Source organism: Lagenorhynchus albirostris, chromosome 3 (genome assembly GCF_949774975.1).
Source record: "Lagenorhynchus albirostris chromosome 3, mLagAlb1.1, whole genome shotgun sequence".
In the NCBI taxonomy this organism is placed as follows: Eukaryota; Metazoa; Chordata; class Mammalia; order Artiodactyla; family Delphinidae; genus Lagenorhynchus; species Lagenorhynchus albirostris.
In genome coordinates this window covers 114774209-114790555 of record NC_083097.1, presented here as the reverse complement: position 1 = coordinate 114790555, position 16347 = coordinate 114774209, and the positions used below count along the sequence as shown (strand labels likewise).

The 16347-nt window shown below is 38.0% G+C and overlaps 1 protein-coding gene across 6 annotated transcripts in view; it reads right to left on the bottom strand.

The window, feature by feature from the left end:
* Positions 1–16301, bottom strand: part of PKD2L2 (polycystin 2 like 2, transient receptor potential cation channel) — a 59898-nt gene extending 43597 nt beyond the window's left edge. For all 6 annotated transcript variants that reach the window (XR_009539584.1, XM_060143671.1, XM_060143672.1 and 3 more), the window contains exons 1-4: positions 14042–16301; positions 12287–12420; positions 10335–10591; positions 7581–7802 (exon numbers count right to left, since the gene is read on the bottom strand). Coding sequence is in view for 5 of the 6 variants with exons in the window: in XM_060143671.1 (XP_059999654.1) it covers positions 7581–7802; positions 10335–10591; positions 12287–12420; positions 14042–14102 (674 nt within the window). In the remaining variant the exon portion in view is untranslated. The remainder of the gene's footprint in view (positions 1–7580; positions 7803–10334; positions 10592–12286; positions 12421–14041) is intronic.
* Positions 16302–16347: the final 46 nt, after the last annotated feature.

The following is a 16347-nucleotide window of genomic DNA, read 5'->3' as shown; positions in this document are numbered from 1 at the left end:
CTCGGACCGGGGCACGAACCTGTGTTCCCTGCATCGGCAGGCGGACTCTCAACCACTGTGCCACCAGGGAAGCCCTGTGCCACATCTTCTTTATCCACTCATCTGTCAATGGACACTTAGGTTGCTTCCATGCCCTGGCTATTTTAAATAGAGCTGCAATGAACATTGTGGTACATGACTCTTTGTATTATGGTCTTCTCAGGGTATATGCCCAAGAGTGGAATTGCTGGGTCATATGGTAGTTCTATTTTTAGTTTTTTAATGAACTTCCATACTGTTCTCCATAGTGTCTGTATCAATTTACATTCCCATCAACAGTGCAAGAGGGTTCCCCTTTCTCCACACCCTCTCCAGCATTTATTGTTTGTAGATTTTTGATGATGGCCATTCTGACTGGTGTGAGGTGATACCTCATTTAGTTTTGATTTGCATTTCTCTAATGATTAGTGATGTTGAGCATCGTTTCACGTGTTTGTTGGCAGTCTGTGTATCTTCTTTGGAGAAATGTCTATTTAGGTCTTCTGCCCATTTTTGGATTGGGTTTTTGTTTTTTTTGATATCGAGCAGCATGAGCTGCTTGTATTATTTTGGAGATTAATCCTTTGTCAGTTGCTTCATTTGCAAATATTTTCTCCCATTCTGAGGGTTCTCTTTTCGTCTTGTTTATGTTTTCCTTTGCTGTGCAAAAGCTTTTAAGTTTCACTAGGTCCCATTTGTTTATTTTTGTTTTTATTTTCATTTCTCTAGGAGGTGGGTCAAAAAGGATCATGCTGTGATTTATGTCATAGAGTGTTCTGCCTATGTTTTCCTCTAAGAGTTTTACAGTGTCTGGCTTTACATTTAGGTTTTTAATCCATTTTGAGTTTATTTTTGTGTATCGTGTTAGGGAGTGTTCTAATTTCATTGTTTTACATGTAGATGTCCAGTTTTCCCAGCACCACTATTGAAGAGGCTGTCTTTTCTCCATTGTATATTCTTGCCTCCTTTATCAAAAATAAGGTGACCATATGTGCGTGGGTTTATTTCTGGGCTTTCTATACTGTTGCATTGATCTATATTTCTGTTTTTGTGCCAGTACATATTATCTTGATTACTGTAGCTTTGTAGTATAGTCTGAAGTCCAGGAGCCTGATTCCTCCAGCTCCGTTTTTCTTTCTCAAGATTGCTTTGGCTATTCGGGGTCTTTTGTGTTTCCATACAAATTGTGAAATTTTTTGTTCTAGTTCTGTGAAAATGCCATTGGTAGTTTGATAGGGATTGCATTGAGTCTGTAGATTGCTTTGGGTAGTATAGTCATTTTCACAGTGTTGATTCTTCCAATCCAAGAACATGGTATATCTCTCCATCTATTTGTATCATCTTTAATTTCTTTCATCAGTGTCTTATAGTTTTCTGCATACAGGTCTTTTGTCTCCTTAGGTAGGTTTATTCCTGGTATTTTATTCTTTTTGTTGCAATGGTAAATGGGAGTGTTTCCTTAATTTCTCTTTCAGATTTTTCATCATTAATGTATAGAAATGCAAGAGAGTTCTGTGCATTAATTTTGTATCCTGCTACTTTACGAAATTCATTGATTAGCTCTAGTAGTTTTCTAGTACCATCTTTAGGATTCTCTGTGTATAGTATCATGTCATCTACAAACAGTGACAGCTTTACTTCTTCTTTTCTGTTTTGGATTCCTTTTATTTCTTTTTTTTCTCTGAGTGCTATCGCTAAAACTTCCAAAACTATGTTGAATAATAGTGGTGAGAGTGGACAACCTTGTCTTCTTCCTGATCTTAGAGGAAATGGTTTCAATTTTTCACCATTGAGAACGATGTTGGCTGTGGGTTTGTCATATATGGCCTTTATTATGTTGAGGAAAGTTCCCTCTATGCCTACTTTCTGGAGGGTTTTTATCATAAATGGGTGTTGATTTTGTTGAAAGCTTTTTCTGCATCTATTGAGATTATCATATGGTTTTTCTCCTTCAATTTGTTAATATGGTTTATCACATTGATTGATTTGCATATATTGCAGAATCCTTGCATTCCTGGGATAAACCGCACTTGATCATCGTGTATGTATGATCCTTTAATGTGCTGTTGGATTCTGTTTGCTATTATTTTGTTGAGGATTTTTGCATCTATGTTCATCAGTGATATTGGCCTGTAGTTTTCTTTCTTTGTGACATCTTTGTCTGGTTTTGGTATTAGAGTGATGGTGGCATCGTAGAATGAGTTTGGGAGGCTTCCTCTCTCTGCTATATTTTGGAAGAGTGTAAGAAAGATAGGTGTTAGCTCTTCTCTATGTGTTTGATAGAATTCGCCTGTAAATCATTCTGGTCCTGTGCTTTTGTTTGTTGGAAGATTTTTAATCACAGTCTCAATTTCAGTGCTTGTGAATGGTCTGTTTATATTTCCTGTTTCTTCCTGGTTCAGTCTTGGAGGTTGTGCTTTTCTAAGAATTTGTCCATTTCTTCCAGGTTGTCCATTTTATTGGCATATAGTTGCTTGTAGTAATCTCTCATGATCCTTTGCATTTCTGCAGTGTCAGTTGCTACTTCTTCTTTTTCATTTCTAATTCTATTGATTTGAGTCTTCTCCCTTTTTTTCTTGATGAGTGTGGCTAATGGTTTATCAATTTTGTTTATCTTCTCAAAGAACCAACTTTTAGTTTTATTGATCTTTGCTATTGTTCCCTTCATTTCTTTTTCATTTATTTCTGATCTGATCTTTATGATTTCTTTCCTCTGCTAACTTTGGGGGTTTTTTTTTGTTCTTCTTTCTCTAATTGCTTTAGGTGTAAGGTTAGGTTGTGTATTTGAGATGTTTCTTGTTTCTTGGTTGTAGGTTTTTCCCTTTCATCACTTTAAATATGTCTTGCCACTCCCTTCTGGCTTGCAGAGTTTCTGCTGAAAGATCAGCTGTGAACCTTAAGGGGATTCCCTAGTATGTTATTTTTCCCTTGCTGCTTTTAATAGTTTTTGTTTGTATTTAATTTTTGATAGTTTGATTAATACGTGTCTTGGCGTGTTTCTCCTTGGATTTATCCTGTATGGGACTCTCTCCACTTCCTGGACCTGATTGACAATTTCCTTTCCCATATTAGGAAAGTTTTCAACTATAATCTCTTCAAATATTTTCTCAGTTCCTTCTTTTTCTCTTCTTCTTCTGGGGCCCCTATAATTTGAATGTTGTTGCATTTAATGTTGTCCCAGAGGTCTTTGAGACTGTCCTCAATTCTTTTCATCCTTTTTTCTTTATTCTGCTCTGCAGTAGTTATTTCCACTATTTTATCTTCCAGGTCACTTATCCATTCTGCCTCATTCTGCTATTCATTCCTTCTGGAGAATTTTAAATTTCATTTATTGTATTGTTCATCATTGTTTGTCTGCTCTTTAGTTCTTCTAGTTCCTTGTTAAACATTTCTTGTATGTTCTCCATTCTATTTCCAAGATTTTGGATCATGTTTTGTATCATTACTCTGAATTCTTTTAAAGGTAGACTGCCTATTTCCTCTTCCTTTGTTTGGTCTGGTGGGTTTTTGCCTTGCTCCTTCATATGCTGTGTGTTTCTCCTTCTTCTCATTTTGCTTAACTTATTCTGTTTGGGGTCTCCTTTTCGCAGGCTGCAAGTTCGTAGTTCCCGTTGTTTTTGGTGTCTGCTCCCAGTGGCTAAGGTTATTTCAGTGTGTTGTATAGGCTTCCTGGTAGAGGGGACTGGTGTCTGTGTTCTGATGGATGAGGCTAGATCTTGTCTTTCTGGTGGGCAGGACTGGGTCTGGTAGTGTGTTTTGGGGGTGTCTGTGACCTTATTATGATTTTAGGCAGCCTCTCTGCTAATGGGTGGCATTGTGTTCCTGTCTTGCTAGTTGTTTGGCACAGGGTGTCCAGTGCTATAGCTTGCTGGTCGTTGAGTGGAGCTGGGTCTTAGCATTGAGATGGAGATCTCTGGGAGGGCTCTTGCCGTTTGATATTATGTGCAGCCAGGAGGTCTCTGGTGGACCAATGTCCTGAACTCGGCTCTTCCACCCCAGAGCACCATGACCCTCTCAGCCACACACATGTTCTTTTTTTTTTTTTTTGTGGTATGTGGGCCTCTCACTGTTGTGGCCTCTCCTGTTGCGGAGCACAGGCTCCGGACGCGCAGACTCATCAGCCATGTTTCACGGGCCTAGCCGCTCTGCGGCATGTGGGATCTTCCCAGACCGGGGCACGAACCCGTGTCCCCTGCATCGGCAGGTGGACTCTCAACCACTGCACCAGGTGGACTCTCAACCACTGCGCCACCAGGGAAGCCCCATATGTTCTTTTAAGAGCACTCTTAAGTAACATCCTGATTGCGTGCGGTACAACTTTACTTTCGAACTGAGAGTTGAGGTGGATGGGATTTTTGCCTTCCCCAGATGGTTGAAGGTTATGATTTTTGTTTTTGGAAACCCCACCACCTCCTTATTTATATTATTATTTTTGCAAGAAAAGTATAAAGGGAGTTGGAGTGGAGGCGAGATTTGTGATCACGAAAGCCTTGGACACCGTCCTCTCCGTCTTCTGCCTCTCTGTCTCTCTGATTAGTTCCTATCCAGCAGCAGATTGAAGCAGGAGATGATTCTTCTCAAGGTTTGTTCAGCAGCTTCACTTCTAGGTGAAGGCTTCATGAACCAAGTGACGTCAACAAACGAGGCTTCTCTCTCTCTCCTCTCTCTAACAATGAAAGTTGCTCTAATGGAATTCTGTTCTGCCAAAGGAAAATATTGCAAATCTACTTCTAGTCTTCACCCTTTCAAATTCATCTACCATGCTCTTTGGAAGTGCAAACTAGTCCATGTGAAAATATCACATGGAGTTCCTCAGCACCCATCAGCATCAACCACTCAACTTGTGAGTGGATGAGCCTTCAGATGATCACAGACCCAGTCTTCAGGTCTCCCAGCTGAGACCTCAGACACACAAAACTAGTTTCAACCTAGGTGCCAAAGAGCCCTAGCCCCCCAACTCCTGCCTGCGCCTCTGGGAGCCAGTGCCCTTGGCGTGACGTCACTTTCTCCATTACTTCTTTTTTAATGCTCCACTTTTTTTGGTACTCTGAAAATTCCCAGTGGTCAAAGACCAATGTAAATGAAAAAGAAAGATGTGATTTTTAGCTAGACATTCATTTTACTCTGTGTTTTGATTGCTCATTCATAACTGGGATACTAATTTATCCCTACAGGAGAACAAGATGATGTTCAAGAACATTTTATACTGTTAATTACTGTTATTAGTCAGGACTCCCCCCCAAAATACATAATTTTTTACTATTTCAGAGGAGGGAAATACACTCTCCCCCTTTAGCTTATCAGAGATACTTCTTGCTTCTAAATGTCAAGATAACATATTTTACTAAAGCAAATGTTTTCTGTTTAACTTTAGGCACTGGATGTTGGATACAAAGATCTATATGCAAATAGAAATATAAAAATTAATTCCAATACTAAATATAAAAGGATTTTGAGGCAGTTCACTGTATTTCTAGTGTTCTCCACAACTGCAGATAATTAAGAATTGACAGTAATTTAAGGAACCAGCATCTCTATCACAATGCCATGATGTAATTATTCCTACCTAAAGATACTAGCAAATCTTATTGGTACTGGAATAAGGTGTGGCCCCAAAAGCAAAAAACCACCAAAACCAAGAACAAAACAACCAGTTAACAAATAGAAAACAGGAATTTGTTTTTACACCTTGCGTATAGTATGTGCGCAATGTTGGGTGAGTGAAGTGAAAGAAACTCAGTATTTTGATCTGAAGTGTAGACTAGTAAACAAAAAGCAAAAAATGATGAGTATTCAGTTTAGTTTGCCAGATATGTGTACAAAGGGAAAATAAGTGGATAAAGTCTTAGTGTAAGCAATATGCTCCCATACAACTACTGATTAGATATACTACCAGTTAAAAGTTTCAAAATCTGCTAAAGTTTCTAAGAAATAACATTTTAAAAGGTAACATAGATGGGACTTCCCTTGTGGTCCAGTGGGTAAGACTCTGTGCTCCCAATGCAGGGGGCCTGGGTTCGATCCCTGGTGGGGGAACTAGATCCCACATGCATGCTGCAACTAAGGAGTCTGCATGCCACAACTAAGACCCAGCAGAGACAAATAAATAAATAAATATGCCAAAAAATTAAAGGTAACATAGAATAAGCACAAAACCTAGAGACAGAAAATATGGACTTAATCTAGTATTACAAGGAGTTCTTCATACGACTTTAAGCCAATTACCCCACTGTTTCTATTCTTATTTAGGACATAGAAGTGATTTGTATTCTTCACTTTATCCCTACCAGGACTATCGGGAAGGGTGGAAATGTTGGTAAGAAGCTGATTCCCTGAAAGAAAATACTATAACATAAAAGGTAAAATGTCCATTGGCTGCTGATGGTAATTCATTTGTTTTCATTTTTACAAATTTTAAAGACCATGATTATGTTTCACCATCACTGTTGCACAGGGGGAAAATTCCCCTGTCAGAGTAAATGCCAATTCCATATTCCAGAGTAAAAATGTAAGACTCATGAGAAAAAAGTAGCTCACTGAGACTTAGTGGACACTATTGTTTGCCTGTCTAGCGTTCATTATCCCATTCCTCCTTTCTAACAGAACCCTAATTGTATCAGGCATTCACTCATTCTCAGATCCCTTTGCAGAAGCCAATTCAATCCCCAGGCAGATTCAATCACAGTAATCGTATTTGCTTTGACAGTGTTTGATTCTAGAACCCAGGCCTAAGCCAAATAGCATGGTCCAGGTTAGGCAGATTACCTAAGGTAATCAGACCTACAGAAATAATTTTTTCTCTTTGGTTGGTTCTCTGTCCTCCTCCTTGTGAGAGGGGATGTCTGTCATCTTTTTCTTGGGTCCAACAGGTTAGCCCAGGCATGTCCTTCTCATGCAATAGCAGAAGTGCAAGAGGGCACGTTTTAATTTACAAACCCTTTTCAAGCTTCTGCTTGTATCATATCTGCTGACATTCCATTGACCAAAGAAAGTCACCTGGTTGAACCCAGAATCAAGTTCTGGGGCAGTGCACCCTGCCCTGGGTGACAGGTCACTGCAAATTTACATGGCAAAGATGTGAAGAATTGGGGCTATTTTTGCAAATCACCATTGGCTGTAATCATTTCTGGGATGCTGGCTACTGTTATATATTGTTTGAATTTTAAATTATTCATTCTTGAGACAAAAATGAGTAACTTAATAAAGAAGCTTATTCTGAAAGGAAATCAACAGATTTGAATGATCTGATTTAAAGGAAGAAATCATTAGGACTAAATGTTAGATATGTCCAACTGCAGAATGGCAATAAATAAGACTACATATTTTTAAGCAATATAAAACTAACCTATTGTATGTAATTCTTCATGTTTCGGAACATATCCTGAAACAATGAATATGATGTTGCTCTTTCTTCTTTATCATTATTGGAAGAATTACATTATATTTATTTTGGAGCTTATGATTTTAATCTCAGTACAAACATGCACAAACTGGAAACCTTAATGAGGGCTCTGGGTGCCTTTTAAATTCAGTATACTAATAAGAGGTTTTGAGTAACTCACCTGATGACGCAAAACAGATTTACATTAGCATTGTATAATGAAAAATCAATAAAAATAACTCTAGTGCTTCTTGTGATCCAGCTGTTCATTCGAAGATTAATGAACTTGTTTAGGGTTTCAGATTTTGATTTTGATAAAGTGAAAATATATCCCCCATTTCGGTAAACACCAGTAAATCCCCAATGCCAAGGGGAGTTGATAATAGGAGCAGAGTACTTCCATCTGTTAGATATAAAAAGAATAATGGAGAGATGAGAAAGCCTGATGGAGAAGTATCTAAGAATTTAAGTTAACCTTTGGTTGAAAGTAGTAGTTAAAAAAAAAGTACTAAGTTCATAAGTATTATAGTAATTTTGAAGTAAGATGGTGAGTTAAGGATTAAGCTAAAAGGATTAAGATTGAATATGTTTTCATTGTTTAGTGCTTATTGTGGGCAACACACTGGACTACATACTATGAGAAAAAAATTTTTTTAATCCATCTGTTGCCTCAGGGAACTTGAAATCTAGAAAATAATGACGGATTTTTTCTTTAACATGTTGTCTCTGTTATCTGACGAGATCTTTAGTCTTTGAGTAGGACAAAAATATCCAGGGTTTTGATTCAGAAATATCTGTCTCAGTATGGGGAAAAAGATGCTTCACAGTCTGTGTTTTAACGATCATATACCATTTATAAATGCCCAATAAATAAAAACTTTGTTACAATGTCTATATTGTTATATAGGTATCTTATTTTAATGAAAGTACACAAAGTAAAATCTGTATAACTAAATTTTGTTTCCATTCTTTCTACTTTTAACTTAGTTATGCAATATCAAAAAGTAAAGCTTTGATTCTTCATTTTAGTCCCTATTCAGTCTCCTAAAACAGATCTGAACAATTATCCAAAGATCCTCTGCTTAAACTTGTTTTTCTGTTAGTAACACCATGTTTGTTTTCAGCAGAGAAAAGTGACAACACTAAGATAAAATACTCATTTTTAATGAAAATTCCATAGTTGTATGTTTGAGCATTTTCCATATGATTGTTAAATTGAAACAAGAACATTTATTACACCAACCCTCTCCTACTTCCAATTTTTTATACTGGTTTTAATTAATGAATGTTACATTTTAGAAAGAAAAACAAGCACAAATTGATTCTTATTTTGTTTGTCAGGAAATGACACATTAAAATTCTAAATCCATAATGTTAATTTTGGTATTTAAATTATTTGTAGTTGTTATGAAAATTTGGAATATTAGAATACCTAACAGATTAGTCTTGAGATCAAATTTAAATGTGTAATTAATAGTTGACTTATCTTGTAATTTTTCATTGAAAGGGAAATAGTGTGTAGTACTGTTATGATAGTATAATATTTAAGAGAATGTGTCACCATACTTATGAATTTATTAGGTTTATAAGAATTATACAAGCACTTTGTTGCCCTCAAGAACACCCAAAACTCATAGAAAGAAAAAATAAGTCAACAAAACCCACAAAGCAATGATCAATCCTAGGGGTAGAGAGGTAGTTGTTCAAGAAAGGAAATGTAATCACTGTTCATATTTATAAAATAAACATCGACTAATGATTAACAAAAATTACAGTATAACTACAGGCTAAGAGGAACAGGAAGTGTGTATGTGGAGGGAGTGGCATAAGAGGGATATATGACAGACACTTTCCATGACAGAGACAATAGATATATAAAACTATAAAATCAAGAAATAGTATAAGCATATTATTCAGAAATAGGAAGTATATACAAGAAGAAACAACTAAAAGTGGCTGCTTCTGGAGTGGGAATTATGAGTAGGAAAGGGTGGACTTTGTAAATATTTCATCACTGATAAATATCAAATTTTAAAAAAGATATATTTTTTGCCTCTATGATTTTCATATGACCCTAAAAGCAATGATACCAGCAGCTTCTGTGTTAAGCGGGGGTAGTGTCAGTGGCTTTGGGCTTTTACATTTTCAATATAAAGTGTAGACATGAGTCTACACTAGCAGTAGCCTCAGCCACTTTGGAGAACAAAGGCCATAAGATCTTTGGCGGGTATCATCAGATGCAGTGTCTGTAAAACATAACTGCCCCTTTTCAACATTGGCGACAATAGAAGATATCACTGAAGTAAGCCAGAGTGAGAAAGCAACAGAGTACACCAAAGACACTCCCTAGGGATCCCAAGAAGCATTTGGAATGTGTTTGAGGGCATCTTGCCAGAGCCAGAAAAGCTGATTGAGTTTTGTAAAAGCAAAAATGGGCGCTTTGCCCTGTGTCCAATATGACTTAGCACTTCATTTACCACAGTTGGAAAAAAAACACTTCACATCCTTTGGTAAACAAAAAAAATAATAGGTTGTGGACTTCCCTGGTGGCGCAGTGGTTGAGAATCTGCCTGCCGATGCAGGGGACACAGGTTCGTGCCCCGGTCTGGGAAGATCCCACATGCCGCGGAGCGGCTGGGCCCGTGAGCCATGGCCACTGAGCCTGTGCGTCCTGAGCCTGTGCTCCACAACGGGAGAGGCCACAACAGTGAGAGGCCCGCGTACCGCAAAAAAAAAAAAAACAAAAAAACCAGGTTTACTCTTCCTTTTCTAAACACTGCATCTCGGAGTCTTCTTTTGATACTATTACTGAAACAGTCTCCTTACCTGCCAGGCCCCTGTTGGTATTATTTGGAAAATAAATATGTTTTCACAATTGTTTGAAGATACAATGGTAACTGCTAGAAAAAGTTACATGTAATTTTATACTACTTACTCAGTATCATATTTAAGGCCAAAATCAGACAGATCTTCATTTTCAGAAGTGTATTTGTCATAACATTCATTCATCAAGGACTGAAAGGATGAATGGACCTTGCACGTGTTGTTGCGGACTTTTAGTTGACGGACTCTGGGGACTCCTAAAAGTATGTTCTCATAGTAGATGCGACTGCTGTTCTTTAAGTCATACAAACTCTTGTTATTGTACCATGAGTCCCAGTACAGGCCTTCCAAAAGGGGTCCTTCCATAAACTTCATATAGAAAAATAAATGTTATGGGAAAAATATTTCATGTCAAGTGTATAACAGAATCTACATTCATAATGTTATCCATAAGAATATAAAAATCAGTGATTTTAGCCAAGCTACCATTAATAATGGTAATGGTAAATGATGATGTTGATGATGATAACGAAAATGGTTAACATTTCTTGAGTACTTACTATGTACTGCTCTAAGCACTTTACGGGTATTAACTCATTTAGTTCCATAACCCTTCTTCTCCGAGAGGTATACTGAAAACTCTCCCCCAATACATGAATATCAGGACTGGTCATAGCCACAATTCATGGCTTCACCTCGAAGTTATCTGTGTCCCCCCTTTCCTCTCCAACTCTGGTGGTGGTGACTGCTTCTTCTGTCTCTGTCACTATGTGCTCCTTCTAAGAGATCCTAAGCCTAGGGTTCATTTTTTTTCTTTCCTGCCTTTGTCTTATTTGCCATTGGCCACATACATACCTCAAGACAGCACAGTAAAAAAGAAGCAGTTGGGCTCCACTTCTTGTCTCAGGGAAAATTTCCTATCATTCTTTCATATTTCACTTGGCCTAAGCCAATGACTTCTAATCATTTGCCTTATCTCACACTTCTCTCACTCTCAGGAAATGACATTGTCTCCTTGATAAGTTTCAAATTCCTAGCATGGCATTCATGATTAGACCTCTGTTCAATTCATAGTTTGGTCTTTTCCACCTCATCTCCTATATTCCTATAATGCCAAAACATAGTTCCACATGATGCATTACTTATAGTACATATCGTTTTTTCTTCCTAGGATGGTCTTCTGTTACTCATCCTTTAAAACTCAACTGAATTGTGATCACCTCTGGAAAGCCTTCCCTACCTCTTCCTTGTATGTCCCAATGTTTGTGACATAGGATACCTGAAACTGCTGTTCCCTTAATTGTTCTTTCCTCATAATGTGAACATCTTGCTAAGTTAAGTGTAACAAAAAAAACAAGTCTGTTCTAATGCTAAAGGAATGATACTCTTATGCAATTAAAAACACTATAAAATTATATTTTGTAAATGTACTCTTTATTATATACTGTACATTACTGTAACACACACACAAGAGTATAGGCCTGTATACCAAAATCACATATATTTTAATTTATGGGCAATTTAAGGAATTTTTTTTTTTTTTTTGCGGTATGCGACCTCTCACTGTTGTAGCCTTTCCTGTTGTGGCGCACAGGCTCCAGACGCGCAGGCTCAGCGGCCATGGCTCACGGGCCTAGCTGCTCCACGGCATGTGGGATCTTCCCGGACCGGGGCACGAACCTGTGTCCCCTACATCGGCAGGCGTATTCTCAACCACTGAGCCACCAGGGAAGCCCAATTTAAGGAATTTTTAACGGTAATTTTCACTGTATACAATTTTAGACCGACTTTGGATCCTAACTCCCACATAAGAAATCTATTTCCCAAATGCAACGATAATGTTAAAAAAACAAATATCACTTTTTTAAAGTTACAAGAACTCTATCACACTGAGAACACAGGTTCTCAATAAACACTTAGTGGTTGATTGATTCTAATAGTTTAAAGAAATGACATTTTTATTCATTCCTTCAATAAATATGTATCAAGTGCCTACTATGTGTGCCAAAGGCTTGTTTATGCAATGCCTAAAGCTACTTCATCCACAGTCACATGACATCTTACCTTCCAAAAGTCAGTTATGCTGCGAATAGACTTAAAGTTGATTCTTTCTTCACCATGCACAGACGTGTCCAAAAATAGAGATGACATAACTTTGTTTAAGTAATACATATGTGGGTTTACCATCCCAAAAGTCACTAAGGAGAAGAAGTTTTTGTTTAAAAATTTACATTTAAAAACACAATTTTTATCAGGATTAAAAATGTACTTGTAATTTGTTCTCAATTTTGTTTTGAAAATTCAATTTTATTTTTCTAATTATAAGAGCAATAATAAAAAAACCTAAAATAGAAATATACAAAACAGGAAGAAGTTTCCTGTAATCCCACTGCTAGAATTAGGTTTGGCATATATTCTTCAGATTTTTCTAAATGCATAGACACTTACAGAGAAAATAACTTTATTTTTATAAAACTGAGATCACATTATACATACTATTCTGCAAGATGGGTTTTTTTTCCAATATTGAGAGTAGGCAACATAATATAGTGAGTAGTTTAGGCTATGAACTTTAAAATCAAACAGATAATGGTTTGAGTCCCACCATAGGGATAATATCTCCTACCTCATAGTTTTGTTATGAGAAGTAAGTGAGATAATTCATGTGGAACATTTAAAACTATGTTTTGGCACATGATAAGATTGAGAAGAACATTAACTAGTATTCTTTCTCACTCTTCCTAGGGGTGGGTGGGTGCGTTTTAGAGCAGGGTATATACTAAATATGTCTTTTTTTTTTTTTGCTAGAAGGCCTTTATTTTTAGAAATAATATATCTTCAACATCATTCCATGGCACACATGAGCCTATGCCATTCTTTAACGTTGCATAGTATTTCACTGTATATACCGAAAATTAAACAAATCCTGTTGGAGATTTGTTTCCAATTTTTCCTAATTATGAAAAGGTGTTTTTTTAAAAAAAATCCCTGAATAATGGGATTATGAGTAATCTTTAAATATTTTTCCACTCCCCAAATGGTTTGTAATAAGCAGTTAAAAAGCAATCTAAAATATCTTAATTTATAAGGTTGGCTAAAGCTGTCTTTTTAATCCAGATCTGACTCAAGCTCACCCCTACAATACCAATTAATTAGTTAAGCGATATATAATTGCCACTATGTATGCTGTACCAACATAAGTCCAGTCAGTGAGCTTGCATCTACTATATGTTGGGTGCTGTAAAGACAAAATGCTCTTTAATACTGTTAAGTCAATGATATTGACCCACAGATAGGAGGAATGTAGGTTGAGATGTTTTCCTGGTTCTCCCTAAAGATCTGCATTGATTCATATCTTCTGTGACTCAGAACTAGCATATTTTACTATTAACTCTGCAACAGGCCAGGGAAAAGAACAAAGCAGACATCAAGACTAACTTCTTAGGCCTCATTTGTAGTTTGACCTATGAAACTAGAGCAAAACTAATGTATCTGTATCGCTCTAAAAGAAATCAAGAATTGGCAACTCAAGGGAATAATTATATTCAAGACAGAACTGCCAACAGAAAGGAATAATTAATTAAATCAGTGTTGACTATGAAAGCTTTTTATTACTTCTGTGACCTAAAGTTGTGCCCCTTAAGAATTGGAAATAATGTCAACCTAAATGAATTTAAGATGTTTAAAATGTGTCACTATTTTTTGAGGGGTTTCAGTAGTCTGAAAGCGTATGGTTTTATAAAATCCATATGTTTTGTTTTTCATCTGCACATAACTTCTTAGTTCAAACAGTGTCTTCATCTACATCTGTGTACTTACATATACATAAGTTTATTAAAAAAATAAGGTAGAGTAAGACCTCCTGAAGTGTGGTTCTCATTTCTACTTCCTTTCTGTAATGCAGCTTATGTTTTGGAGTTCCTGTGAGATATAAAACAAAAATTTTCCTTAATTTATAATATATATAACTAATAGGGATGGAAAAACACAGGCGCTTTTAGCTGTTTACACTGTGTGAAGGAAAGCTCCAATGGCTTCTGGTTATGTTTTTACTCTCACTTTTATGAAGAAGGACTAATTACTAACATTCTCCCATGGTGATAGTGGGCAATCATTTTATGACCGTATATAATGAATTTTATAACCCGGATGTTTCCTCACCAGTCTTGTTTTAAAATGAAAAAGCAAAATACAAAGCAAACAAAACCCCCTCCTCTGTCCCTAATCGTTTCCTCCTCCTGTTAACTCTGCTTCTTGGGATGGCTGGCTCCTGCTGGAGGGGGTAAAAGGACTTAGCCTGGGGTTCTGCCAAGGCCACTACTCCCTAGATCAACAAAGGCTTTCTAAGGCCGGCCTAGAGAAGGCTACTATACAGCATGTGGCAGCGCCCAGCTCCAGCTTCCGGCAAGGGGCGAGATGTTCCCTCAGGGCTTCACTTTTCCTGTCTGTGAAATGGGTCCACAGTTCCTCTCCGCTTCTCAAGGGGAGTCTGCGACGGCTAACCGTTCTGGAGGTCATCTCTCACGTGAATACACGTGGGGCTACAGACTTCCTTGCAGGATATTTGCAATAGCCCGTTCTGCTCTGCCCCACCCACTCCCTAGAGGAACCCCTCACCGCCTAGGTGCCACCGGGACGCCTCAGCCATGGCAAACTTGGACGACAACGCCCGTTCCGCCGGCGGTGCCTGCGCGATACTCACACGGTGCGCGCCTTGCTCATGCGCCTGCGCGAGCCCCAGGCTCCACGATGGGAACAAGCGGCGCTAGAAGATGCCAGCGCGCCTGCGCACCGAGGCCTTTACGGAAAGGCTTTGCGTGAGGCGGGCCTGAGCGTGGTGGCGTTTGTCTCCTGCGGAGGACCAACTTCTAGGGCAAACCTGGCTTTAGGCCTGGGGTTAATCATAAAAATCGTAGTAATTAATTATAATGGGCTACCCATTCTTGACTTTTAACATCTTTTGGCTTGTTTAGTCTTCACACCGCCCTTTCCTGAAAGGTATGTGTTTTGTCCTCGTTTTAGACCTGAAGAGACTGAGGAGAATAAATTACTTACCAAAGGCCCGTTGGGGCAAGGTTTGCTCGACGCCGAAGCCCGAATTTGTAACCAAGACCCCACTCCGCCGCTGCAGCTTGCAGATACTGATTATTAGTAATCGAGAGCTGTTGCTGGAAATAGCTTCCACCCCTCTTTCCACCCAATATGGCTTAAGAGAACGTTGAAATAGATTAAAAAAAAAAAAAAAAGTTCTGCAGTGATAAGGTAAAAGCGTAGCCCAAAACAGTAGTCTTTGGGAGCCCAGACTCACATCTGACCCAGCAGCTTTGCAAAAGTGAGAAGGTTTGTAAACCAGCTATAGAAAAGGCCAAATTTGGTTGTAAATTAAGGCATCCATAAGCCCGCCAGAATATGAGGGGGGGAGGGGGGCAGGGATTCTTAGGTTGGTAAAAAGGAAAATAAAAAAGGAATTCAGTGGAAAGCCCCAGGGTAGCCAGCTAAGAAACCCTTCAAGCTGTTTTGAAAGTAAAAGATAAAGCCACTTCTGTTATTTCTCGGAAAGAGATGTAGGGTGATGTTGATAAATGCTGTTTCATGTCAGGTAAAAAGGAAAACTAGGCCACATAGCAGCGAGGGTCAAAGACTACCAATGATAAAACGAATAGGAGAGGTGTAGCGAAAGGCCAGCAGCCAGTGGAGATGAGACCTGAGAAGAAAGGGCTACTGGCCTAGCTTAAGAATAGTTTAATACAAGGATTTGCCCTTTCCTGTACTTGGACTCTCAGAGGCTGGCAAAATTGTTTTCTAAAGTAGTAGGTTATCTGAACTAGAAATGTAGGAGGAAAAAAGCCCAAAATATAGGTATTCAAATTTACATTAAATATAAGAATTAGGTAGATGACTCTGCAGTCTATTCTTAATCCATTGAGCTCAGTAGACTCAAAGATCTTAAAGAATTAGAAACCTGTTTGGTTAAAACAAAATCACAATTTCAGGAGAGATTCTGTCATGGTTTAAGTTATTCTGGTTGCCTTCGAAGTGCAAACCGTAAAAAGTTTAGTTCCCTCTCTGGAGAAATTAGCTGTAAGTGAGCTTCACCAAGACAGGCTGTTCTAGAGTATAATATT